We start from the raw sequence: 12,699 nt of genomic DNA, 5'->3' as shown, positions 1-12,699 counted from the left end.
TGACACTGTTTGTCAGTGGATATAGCAGAGAGAGGTAGTATACCCTCCCCCAGGACTGCCCATGGGTGTAGCCATAGTTATTTACTGCCTAGTGTCCTAATTCTGGGGGGGGGGGGGGCAGTATAACCCAATGGTTATGAAAACCAGGAGCTGTGTCCGTCAATGAACATTTTAACAGAGACCCTAGAGAATAAAATGGCGGTCATTGCAATATTTTGTCACACTGTATTTACACAGTGGTCTTTCAAATGCAATTTTTTTGGGAAAACATACACTTCATTGAATTTAAAAAAAAAAAAACGAAACCTTAAAGTAAGCCCAATAATGTATAATGTGAAAGATGTTGCGCTAAGAATCGTGATCTTTATTCTAAGCAAAAAAAAAAGCGATTCTCATTTTATCCAGAATTGTGCAGCTCTTGTATATCTATAGATGGAGCAGGTGAAATAACTATTGAACACGTCACCATTTTTCTAGGTAAATATACTTCTAAAGGTGCTATTGACATTCATTTTTCACCACGTTGGTAACCATCCATGCATACAAGAAACCAAAACTTAATAAAGTTCAGAGATTGTGTTGTAAGTTGTGTAATGAAATGACAGGGGAAAAGTATTGAACAAGCTAACTGAAATTTATTTAATACTTTGTACAAAATCCTTTGTTGATAATGACCTCTTCAAGGCGCCCCCTCTATGGAGAAACTAGTCGCATGCAATGCTTTTGGCCCATTCTTCCACACATTCTTCAAATCTTGAAGGTTCCATGGGCCTCTTCTATGAACTCTGATCTTTAGCTCTTTCCATAAATTTTGTATTGGATTCAAGTCAGGTGATTGGCTGGGCCATTCTAGCAGCTTTATTTTCTTTCTTTGAAACTGAGAGTTTACTTCGCTTTGTGCTTTTGGATCATGGTCTTGCTGAAATTTTCCACCCTTGTTTCATCTTCATTATCCTGGTTTTTGAATACAAAAAAAAAAATTTGTGTGTATTTTTTATTTTTTTTTGTGTGTTTTATACATACATACATACATACATACATAGTAAAATTATGTATTGAACATGTCCCCATTTTTCTAGGTAAATATATTTCTAAAGGCGCTACTAACAACATTTTTTTTTTTTACCACATTCGTAGCAATTGATGCAATCCATAGAAAGAAACCAAAACAAATACATTCAGAATTAAGTATGTGTAATAAAATGGAGTGACACAGGGAAAAGTATTGAATACGCTAACTGAAATTACCAGCAGACGCCTCCTGTATGGAGAAACTAGTCTCATGCATTGCTCGGGTGTGATTTTGGCCCATTCTTACAGTCTTCAAATCTGAAAGGTTCCATGGGCCTCTTCTATGAACTCTGATCTTTAGTTCTTTACATAGATTTTCTATTGGATTGAAGTAAGGGCCATTCTAGCAGCTTTTTTTTCTTTCCATGAAACTGAGCGTTTCCTTGTCTTTGTGTTTGGGATCATTTGTTCTTGCTGAAACGTCCACCCTCGTTTCATCTTCATTATCCTAGTAGATGGCGGCAGATCTTGGTGCATTTTTCCTTTCATCCTTCCTTCAATGATATGAAGTTTGCCAGTACTGTATACTGAAAAACAGTCCCACACCATGATGTTCCCTCCAAATTTCACTGCTGGTATGTTTTTGGGGTGATGTGCAGTGCCATTTGGCCTCCAAACATGTATCGTGGCATCCATAGTTCAATTTTGGTCTCCTCTGACCAGACTATATTCTCCAAGTGTTTTTACAGGCTTATCTAAATGTTGTGCAGCTAACTTTAAACGAGCTTCAACAAGCTTCCCCCCCCCCCCCCCCACAATGGAGTCTCGCGTGGGGAGCGTGAATACAGGCCATGGCGGTTGAGCGCATTACTTCTTTTATTTGAAAGAATTGTACCTGCTAATTCCATGTCTTTCTGAAGCTCCCCAAGAGTGGTCCTTGGTTCTTGGTCAACTCTTCTAATAATTATTTTAATTCCCCTGTCAGAAATCTTGCAAGGAGCAGCTGGTCATGGTGAAATTATGTTCTTTACACTTCCAGATTATGGCCCCAACAGTGCTCTCTGGAACTTTCAGGAGTTTAGAAATGCTTTTGTAACCAATGCCATCAGTGTTTCTTGCAAACAATAAGGTCTTGAGAGCCATTGGCTTTTACCCATCATTAAATGTTTATTGTATGCCACCTTGGTAATGAGACACCTTCTTGTTTATTATACTTTATACTTATTTTACCCGCAGTGTGTGTGAGAGAGATATAGAGATTTATATTTATTATAATATTATTTAATCAGTGGATTTTAAAATCGAACTATAGACCTCCCAGAATCCTCCTCACCTCTCCGGTCAGCAGGATTCTACAGTGGTGATTGAAAGTTTGGGCACCCCAGGTAAAAATTTGTATTAATGTGCATAAAGAAGCCAAGGAAAGATGGAAAAATCTCCAAAAGGCATCAAATTACAGATTAGACATTCTTATAATATGTCAACAAAAGTTAGATTTTATTTCCATCATTGACACTTTCAAAATTACAGAAAACAAAAAAATGGTGTCTGCAAAAGTTTGGGCACCTTGCAGAGTTAATATCTTGTACTGCCCCCTTTGGCAAGTATCGCAGCTTGTAAACGCTTTTTGTAGCCAGCCAAGAGTCTTTGAATTCTTGTTTGAGGTATCTTTGCCCATTCTTCCTTACAAAAGTCTTCCAGTTCTTTGAGATTTCTGGGCGGTCTGTCACGCAACGGCTCTTTTAAGGTCTATCCATAGATTTTCAATTATGTTGAGGTCAGGAGATTGTGAAGGCCATGGCAAAACCTTCAGTTTACACCTCTTGATGTAATCCCCTTTGGATTTCGAGTTGTGTTTAGGATCATTATCCTAAACTATAGCTTCTGAACCTTTTGTTGCATGTTTACTGGCCATTATTAACAATTAATGGCGTGGCTCATGTTTTCTCATTTTCCAGGAACACACAAATGTGAATGCTAGACGTAGGCTACATTTAAATGTGCAATGAAACAACAATGCACCCATTGCGTTAGGTTGTGACAAGTTTTGTGCTCGTGATGTGTTTTTACAGAATTTGTATTGCTTTAGAAAATGCTTTCCAGACACCTCCTCTGTGTTAGTTTTCTATTGCATGGATTTTTGTTGATGATCATCTTGGCTAGTAATGCTTTCTAAATGCATCTCAAATGGGCTGTAAGGGGTATTATGCGAAGCATTTATGGTGCGTTTACATTGACATGAATAGAGGCAAATGGAGAGCAGTAAGGCCAGCCAAAGTACAAGTTAGATCATTTTTGGTGTGATGTCCATGAAGCCATGTGAACATTACTGGCCCCTGCGATGTGCATATGTTTGACAGGCGTTTGTGGGACTTCAAAAACACAGATGAAATGCCAGCTTTTGACGCTAGTGTTAACTTAGCCTTTCTCAGATTACGTTTTACATTGCTTGCCACATTTGTTTTATATAGTGTTGCTTGTTTTTATACATTTTTATAATTTTCCAGCCAAGTGAGGAAAATTGTCTAATTCCATTAGTTAGTGTGGAGTTCCCTCTTCGGCCTCCTTCTCATGGGCGTTTACCCACACACACCAGATTCTTGCTGCTGGAATGACAGATGCATGGTGAATACCAGCAGATGCTCAACCTGTGCAAAGGATTGACAGGCTGACAGCAGCCATTGCTGTTTGTAGTCATGCACCAAGCTGTTATCTGCAGATAGGGTAGATTTTGCTTTTGCCTGGATTTCAGGTTTAACTTGAAATGTGGCTTGGCGTATTTGATGTCGCCCATATTTGTAGGCATACAGATGGTATCCAAAAACTGCTGGATGTCGTTAGTTTTGTAATCAGTGTTACTACTTGGAAACAACCAAGTTTTTTTTTTTTTAAAGCTAAACTCCAGGGGAAAAATCATATTTATTGATTAAGAGCTGTATTCATTGGTCTGTTTGAATGTAAGCAGAGTAGATACCTGAGTTTTTCTTGGCATCAACCTCTTGCAGCCCCTGTACAGGAGAAGTCGAATGGGAGACAAATGAAGCAGCCGTTCAGTATTGCTTTATTGCTGAGGAGACAGGCTAGGTTCACACTATTATGAATTGGGTGCAGGTTTCCCCGCATCCAATTAACGTCAGGGGATTGTGACCGGATCTCTATGGAGCCGGTTCACACATCTCTGGAGCTGCTCCAGTGCGAATTGCACAGGAGTCCTGTGCGTCATTTGGTCCTTTCAGGTCCGAATTCAGACAAACATTCGAACTGAAATCGGGCCTGAATCGGTTAACAGGGACGCACTGGACCCCTGCTGTTAGCCGTTTGTGCTGCAGTGTGAACCCAGCCTAATTAATCTGTTGATGCTCTCACTGACCAGTCATAAGCTGGGTGGGGGGAAAACCTGTAAATGTTGTGGTGGCTGCATTAGGTTTCTTTTTTCAGGCTTTTCCCCTGGTGATCCTGCTAGTACATGTAAGAACTTGCTGTATGTGTGAGCATTTACTGTACTGTACCTATTTTAGGGATTTTCGTTGGCTACTATTGCAGGCTTTGTCCTGAAAATGCGAGTTGCTCTGCTTTCTGTCTCCATTACCTTTGTCATAGAATGGGAAAACAATAATACAGCATGTCAGAAAACTGTCAAAATTCCTTGTGCTGTACTTGTTCTGGGTCAGCGATTCAGAATCTTGCCAAGCAGCAGCATAAGTAAGCCCCCATTATTTTTAGAAACAAAGGTCAAATATAGCAGCCTACATTTCCCCCCTATGTTCAGAGTCTTTCTGTGTGCTTCCCGTGTATGCTTATACTTTTCATTTTATATTTTCCTGTTTTGTGTTTTTTGGTTATTTTTTTTCTCAAATAATTGCTGTTCCGGCTGCTTTTAATCCATATCCTATCGTGAAATAAAAAAAAAAACTGTGTGCCTTATGTAAATAAGCATCTGAAAGAACTGTCTTGTATGGAACTAGTCAGAATATCTCCTTTTTATCCTGCTAATTAAGTTAAGAATTAGGTAGGTTGCCATAAGTAGCAGGAACAGTTCATTTAAATACTAATGAATACCTCTTAACAACTTAAGCCCCGGAGGATTTGGCTGCTCAAAGACCAGGCCCTATTTTGCGATTCAGCACTGCGTGACTTTAATGGACAATTGCGCGGTACCCAAATTAAATTGCGTCCTTTTTTCCCCACAAACGGAGCTTTCTTTTGGTGGTATTTGATCATCTGTGCGTTTTTTTTTTTTTTTTTTTTGTTTTTTTTTTTTTATGAAATTTTATATGGAAAAAAATGTAAAAATCAAAATTTAACATTTTAGGCCAATTTGTTTTCTGCTACATATTTCTGGTAAATCGCAATAAGCGTATTTTGATTGGTTTGCGCAAAAGTTATTGCGTTTACTAACTACGGGAAAGATTTATGTCATTTTTATTATTTTTTTTTTTTTAACTAGTAATGGCTGCGATCCGCGATTTTTTTTTTTTGCGGGACTGCGACATTGCGGCGGACAGATCGGACCCTTGACTGACATTTTTGACACTTTTTTGGGGTTACCAGTGACATTACTACAGTAATCAGTGCTATACATATGCACTGTTACTGTAAAAATGACACTGGCAGGGAAGGGGTTAACTTTGTGATCAGTGGGTTAAATGTATCCCTAGGGGCGTGATTCTAACTGTGGGGGGGTGCGTGGCTTGTGATGTAACCACAGAGACATACGATCCTACATAGCAGGATCGCATAGCCTCTGTGCTTGCATCAGGGAGAATGACAGACGGCTCTGTTTACATCAGCCGTCTGTCCTTCTCCCTCTCCTGTAGAAGATCGCGAGTGGCCAGCGGACATCGGAGCCGCCGGTCACATGCGCAGGGAACGAGCGGTGGTGGGAGCGTGCCTCCGGCGGCGCGCGCTCGCCCCCTACAGGCTCCTGGGCGAACGATGTAGGTCTACATCACATTGCCCAGGAGCAACTGACTGCCGCAGTAAATAGTCGTGTGTCGGTCGGCAAGTGGTTAAAAGATAACTGCAACTATAACCATCTCTGTGAGATCAAATGGCACAAAGTATGAGAGGAAATTGTATAGATAGATATATATATATATATATATCTATCTAGCTATCTATGTGTGTGTGTGTGTGTGTGTGTGTGTATATGTATGTATATATATATATATATATATATATATATATATATATATATATATATATATATATATATATATATACATACACACATTTTTTTTTTTTTTAAAGGCTTCGCCCTGGACCAGCACTAGTGCAGTTTAGGTATAAGAAGCCAGCAGGACCTGCCAATGAATCCAGGTGTGCTTTTAAAATGGCTTCGGGACAAACAGCTGCTGTCCCGGTGCAGTTGTAATATAGATTACTTTATTCCAAAGGGAAATTTTGTAGAGCGATGACCACATCAATAAATCAAAATAGTTTTTTGTTTGCAGTCATCGAATTGTTGGAGCATTTGTATGTTTTCATAGACCTCATATGTGTTCTTGATGGTGGAATTTTACAGATGTACAGTGCTGATTTATCATTTGTGATTTAGTCTTGCAGTTGCATTCTACACGCTGCGTGTGCGTGGTTCAGTGAAATGACAGCGATTGATTTACCACCAGTTAATGTTTGAAAGTCGCAGTTACTTTATAATCTGTCCTGTAGGATATCCTATCAAATAATTATTAGTTTTACAAGACAAGGAAAAGGGTGCAGACAGGGTTAACTAGCAATACTGCTGTTTTTCTGTACATATCAGTTGTAAAATTAATTTACGTTATGAATGGGAGTTCTTTCACTGTCCTTTTTATTTATCTTGATAATTTAACACAGACATAAAATGTTCTGCAGTAGAACAGAATGATCTCCTTGATATCATTAGCAATATTCTATTTCCCTTTCTAGGAACATCACCTCCAGCGAGCCATTTCAGCACTGCAGGTATATGGAGAGAAGCGGGATAACATGGTTATTCCAGTCCCGGAGGCAGAAAGCAACATCTCTTATTATGAATCTGTGTACCCAGGGGAATTTAAGATGCCAAAGCAGCTCATTCACATACAGCGTAAGTGAACTTGGACTGAATTTTTTATTTAAACTTTAAATAATAAAAATATTGTGAAAAAATTAGCTTTATAAGGCTGAATTGTACATTAATGTGCAAAGTCTGCACAGGGCTTGGTAGTTTTCTGCCCCACCCCATATCGATGGTTCTTGGGTCTGATGATTGCCTACGCTTGCATGATACACTTTATTAGTAGAAATAGCCAGTATTTCTTGGGGCTTTGGTTTAGTGCCGGTTCACACTTCTGCAATGCGGGAGCGCAGCGAATATGCAGCGTGTTCCCGCATTGCATCCGCACATCTGGCAGTTCACACTGCCATATGCGATATGCAGGGGGTGTCAATTAAAAGTTAACGACACCCCCAGTTGCGATCGCAGTGCGATCTGCAAGTACGCACAGAATCCGATCGCACAAGTGTGAACCACTATGCGATCCGATTCTACTGCGGCTCAACAAAAGCCTCATGTGCGTGTTTGGTGCGGATACAGTGCGAATTCAGCCATACAAACTGTATGGCTGAACTCACATCCGCACATCAGATCGCATGTAATTAGGAGCAGTGCGCTCCTAATTACATTCGATCTCCGCAAACGCGGAATTGTGAACCGGCACTAAAGAGGTAGATCAGCAGAGAATTTATTTATTAATTTTTTGCAGCTTTGCGCGCACTTGTGTTTTTTCTTTCTTTTTTTTCTTTTTATTTTTGTTTGCTTTTTTCCACCTATTGCAAGAAAATTTGGAGCTTTTCCAGACTAGCACCACCCCCCCACCCCACATTTTTGATAACTAAATTTGATTTTTTGCTCCACAGCCAGTTTTGTTTTCCTGGAGCTTCCTATTAAAACAATTTCTGTGCATGTTCCAGGTCAACCCTTGCCCATTCAGGGTTCCTACCTCTCTCAGAACAGCCCTTGAGTGGAAGGAAGAACTGCACTGCGGCAGGAAGTAGCATGTTGTAGCTGGAAAACACAGGGCAGTTAAAGTGGTTCTAAAGCCTCAAGGGATTTTTCCTTTATGCATTAGGGTAAAAAAAAAACTCTATGCTGCAGGAGCCCCCCCTTATTCTTACCTGAGCCCAATCCGATTCCGCAACTTGCATGAGAGCACAGGCTCTCGCTGCTGTCTCCTTCCTCATTGTGCAGATTAATAGCAGCGGGAGCCATTTGCTCCCTCTCCTGTCGATCAACTCCAGTGACAAGGAGGCAGGGCAGAATCCTGCTGTCTGTCATAGGACGCAGCAGCGGAGCTTGGGAATAAGCATGCAGAAGTGCCCCCATGGGAAGCAGCTTCCTGTGGGGGCATTGAACAGATAGGAGACAGGAGCGCCAGCGGGTGACCTGAGAAGAGGTGGGCCCCTTTCACACATGCGGACGGTTTGTTTTTTACATCACCAGCTAGAATACTTAAAGCAGTGTTCCGACCTCCCCCTCCAAAAATGAAGTCAGCAGCTTCACATACTGTAGCTGCTGACTTTTAATATTGGGACACTTGCCTGTCCTGAAATCCAGCAGTGTCGGCAACCCCCCCCCCCCCCCCCCCCGAAAGGTATGCCATAGGGGGAGACAGATAAGCAGAAGTTCCACTTTTGAGTGGAACTCTGCTATAACCTCTGAGCCTTTTTATTATGCAAAAGTAGTCTGATTACACCCGTTTTACGTCTGATCCGTTTTTTTTAGCGGAAAAAAAAAATTGATCATCCATTTACATTCCATAGAGATGCAATGAGGGCCATTTTTCGTCAGTCAATGGATGGATGAAAAACATACAAACGGTCCACATGTGTGAAGTGAGCCTTCCAATCGCTTTAAGCGCCAGCATAGACAGTTGGCTATCCAACAAATTTGTTGCTTTGTCCTGAATGGGGGAAATTATACATATTTCCTTTAAAATCAAAGTTCACTTTTGTTACATGTTACAGTACAGCAGCCGCCCTCACTCCCTGATTCACCCTAGTCAGTTTTTGGGAGTTACAGGCAGACAGCTGACTGGAAGTCTGCAGGATCCTTGTATTGCGCCCACGATTTGCTGATTGCAGGTGCAATGCTTTACAGGCTGCTTTTTTGGTACATATTTGTGCCTAAATAAAAAGAACATTGAAATGACAATTGTTTTGATTTGCTGTTATCCTTAATGTATTGTAATGTGCTCTAGCTGGCACTAATTTTGTTTTATTTGATTTCAGCTTTTAGTTTGGATGCGGAGCAGCCAGATTATGACTTGGACTCTGAGGATGAGATCTTTGTGAACAAGCTTAGAAAGAAATTGGACATTTCTCCTCTCCAGTTTGAAGAAATGATTGACCGGTTAGAAAAGGGCAGCGGTCAGCAGGTGAAATGAATGTTGTGTTTTTAAGCAGTTTTAAAGTAAAGTTCAAAGCTTACACCTGAATTGGCACCCATCCCTCTCCTGCAGCTAGCTCCTATAGCAAATCACAGCATGCTCTGCAATCTAAATGCCATAGAAATACCCTATTTTGAAGTGTCAACTCTATGAATTTGAATGGAGAATGCATGCCCAAAACATAAATATTTGACCGGCGCCTGTACAGTAGGTGATGTGTCACCGGATCTAGAACAGAAAAGTGTAGCACTAAGAAATTGACCAAACTGAAGATGCAGTTGCACTTTTAGAAAATCGTTCTAATTTTTTTTTTTTCCTCCAGCCTGTTAATCTCCAAGAAGCCAAGCTGTTGCTAAAGGAAGATGACGAGTTGATAACGGAAGTTTATGACTATTGGATTAAAAAAAGGAAAAATTGTCGTGGCCCCTCCGTAATACCAGCAGTGAAACAGGAGAAGCGGGATGGCTCAAGCACCAGTGATCCTTATGTAGCTTTCAGAAGACGTACAGAGAAGATGCAAACACGGAAAGTGAGTTAACGTGATAATGCTCATAGCTGCTAAACTAATGTGTGGTGCTGGTGTAGACTCTCCTTCAAATATACAGCAAGTCTACACCTGTTCGAGCATTAGGTTTTCATATGAGGTTAATGTTGTTTTTAAATTTTGAACTGTTAGTGGCTCTAAATGGCAGGAATAGAAGTTGATGTTATGACACTTTAGAACGTGGGTGTTCAACCTTTTGGCTTCTCTGGGCCACATTCAGTGTAGAGAAATTTTCTCGGGCCGCATATAAAATATATACTATAGTTAAGGTATATAAGTAATAAAATGCCGCCACACCCTTCCCGCACCGCTGCACCCCCCACACTAATTTAACACAACTAGAGGATGATACAATGAAATGGAATCAGTATACAGAGGGTTACTTCTTCTGAGAGATTTTAAAGGAACACTCTAACCACCCTGACCACTTCAGTGATTTGAAGTGGTCTTGGTGGTAGGAGTAAGAAACACTGCACATGCTCGCCTCCCCCCCCCCCCTCCGAGGCAGCCTCTGCCTACTGCTAGTTGGAAGCCGCTGTGGCCGTGCCCCCGACCCGACTTCCTCCCTAGCAAACAAAAAATTGTCAGGGGGCAGTGGGCCGCATTGCCTGGGGTTCCGGGCCGCAGGTTGGACATGCCTGATCTAAACTGTTTGATACGTGTGATTTTACCATAACTATATAATGAATGTGGAGACTATGATTAGGAATAAGATTAGGTAAATTAATAATGAATGTTACATTTGATTTTGACAAATCTTTCCTTATAATATGTATGATGCAGTTGGTGATTCTATCCTTTAGTAACAGAATAATGTGGAGTCGGGATTTTATTTTTATTTTTTTTACTGAATCCCTGTCTTGCCTTTTAATGTTTCCACTTTTATTCTTACAGAACCGAAAGAATGATGAGGCTTCTTATGAAAAGATGCTGAAGTTGCGGCGGGATCTTAGCCGAGCAGTTACTATTTTAGAAATGATTAAGAGACGAGAAAAAAGCAAGCGAGAATTATTACATTTAACACTGGAAATTATGGAAAAAAGGTATTCCTAACTTTATACATTTTGTGTTTAAATATTGTGTTGTTGCTTACATGAATAGAATGGACTTTTTGTAAAGTAGACTAGTAGTATTGCCAGTAATTGGCCGTAAATCATTCGGAAAAGGGAGGAACAAAACTTATTTCATTGACACTATAGCAGTCTCTGGTTGCTTTGTATTTTCCCATCTTAGGTCTTGTGTCATTAGAGTGCATGAATTGACAGTGTTGTCTGCCCTTTGTTTTAAAACTTTTAAGCAGGGGCTCATATGCACCACTATTGGCCACACTCATTGAGCCCCTTGAGGCAATGACTTCAGAACAAGCATGGTATAATGCATGATGTTACACAAACTTTCCCTTCAAATGTTATTCTTTAGTGGTGGATACCAGATGTGGCACTTTTATTTTACAGTTTTTCTGTATTTTATCTGTCCTTTTTTCATGTTTAGTAAATTAGCTCTGGTCAGTGATGAAGTCCTAAAAGTGATCTAAACTAAGATTATTTCATAGCCATTTTAGCCTAGATGCTCAGGCTCCCTAATTAGGAGTGTTCCTTTTGCTATTGCAGGTATAATCTGGGTGACTACAGCGGAGAGGTATTGTCAGAGGTAATGGCACAGCGTCAGCCGTTGAAACCCACCTATACCATCCCCATCATACCAATTTCTAGCAGCCCCTTCAAACATCAGGACACTATAGAAATTAAAGTTAACAAGGTATGGTGGATTGATTGGCTCTGTTCTGTTACAGTGAAATGTGTGTATATGGGGGAGAAAAAACTTTACAGGCAGACAGCTCTATTTAGTGTCTGCAGGAACCTGGCAATGCACCTGCAATCTACTAATTGTGAGTGCAATGTTTTAAAGCAGGGGTCTTCAAACTATGGCCCTCCAGTTGTTTGGGAACTACAATCCCCATCATGCCTAGTCATGTCAGTGAATGTCAGAGTTTTACAATGCCTCATGGGATGTGTAGTTCTGCAACAGCTGGAGGGCCGTAGTTTGAGGATCCCTGTTTTAAAGGCTCCATTTTAAAGAAAAAAATAAACAATTTTTTTTACTTGTAAAATTATGTGCATTTGTTATTCTATATACTGTATTTATCAGGGTATAACACTTTTTCTCCCTGAAAATCGGGCACAATAGTGGGTGTTATACGCCAACGTTTTAATTTGACTACCTTGGAGGGGAAGGAGGTGGGACGAGTACCGTCAGATTACATAAAGCACGAATCTCCTGTCAACTCGGCGGTCTCTGTAATACGAAGTCCCATCCCCTGGACTGTCATTGGACCAGTGTTCTGTGTATCGTAGGATATGGGAGCCTGGACTTCGTATTAAGGAGGCTGCCGAGTAAACAGGAGATCTGTGCTCTATGTAATCTGACGTGAGGCTGCAGATGAGCACGGATCTGGCTGCATTTAGAGGCTGCAGATGGACACGGATCTGGCTGCATTGATGGGCGCTGACCCTTTTTTTTTTTTTTTTTATTTTATTATTTTTTTTTTTTTTGCTTCAAAGTTCTTTATTTAAAATGTTTTCTTTCCTTTTTTTTCCCTGAAACTTCCCTCTTAAAATTAGGGTGCGTGTTATATGCCTGTGCGTTTTTATACGCCGATAAATTCAGTAAGCTTTTTTTTTTTTTCTTACAATAAAATAAACTATTCCTTTTTATAATGCCATTAAATGTTTT

General features: G+C 40.4%; 1 protein-coding gene across 4 annotated transcripts in view; it reads left to right on the top strand.

The window, feature by feature from the left end:
• EPC1 (enhancer of polycomb homolog 1) overlaps positions 1-12,699 on the top strand; it is a 136,207-nt gene that overhangs the window by 75,715 nt on the left and 47,793 nt on the right. For all 4 annotated transcript variants that reach the window (XM_082257318.1, XM_082257317.1, XM_082257316.1 and 1 more), the window contains 5 exons: positions 6,922-7,081; positions 9,265-9,410; positions 9,745-9,951; positions 10,861-11,009; positions 11,577-11,724. In XM_082257318.1, coding sequence (XP_082113444.1) covers positions 6,982-7,081; positions 9,265-9,410; positions 9,745-9,951; positions 10,861-11,009; positions 11,577-11,724 — 750 coding nt within the window. In that variant the 5' untranslated portion in view covers positions 6,922-6,981. The remainder of the gene's footprint in view (positions 1-6,921; positions 7,082-9,264; positions 9,411-9,744; positions 9,952-10,860; positions 11,010-11,576; positions 11,725-12,699) is intronic.

Source organism: Pelophylax lessonae (assembly GCF_965119305.1).
Source record: "Pelophylax lessonae genome assembly, chromosome: 5".
NCBI lineage: Eukaryota > Metazoa > Chordata > Amphibia > Anura > Ranidae > Pelophylax > Pelophylax lessonae.
This window is presented reverse-complemented; position numbering and strand designations above follow the sequence as displayed.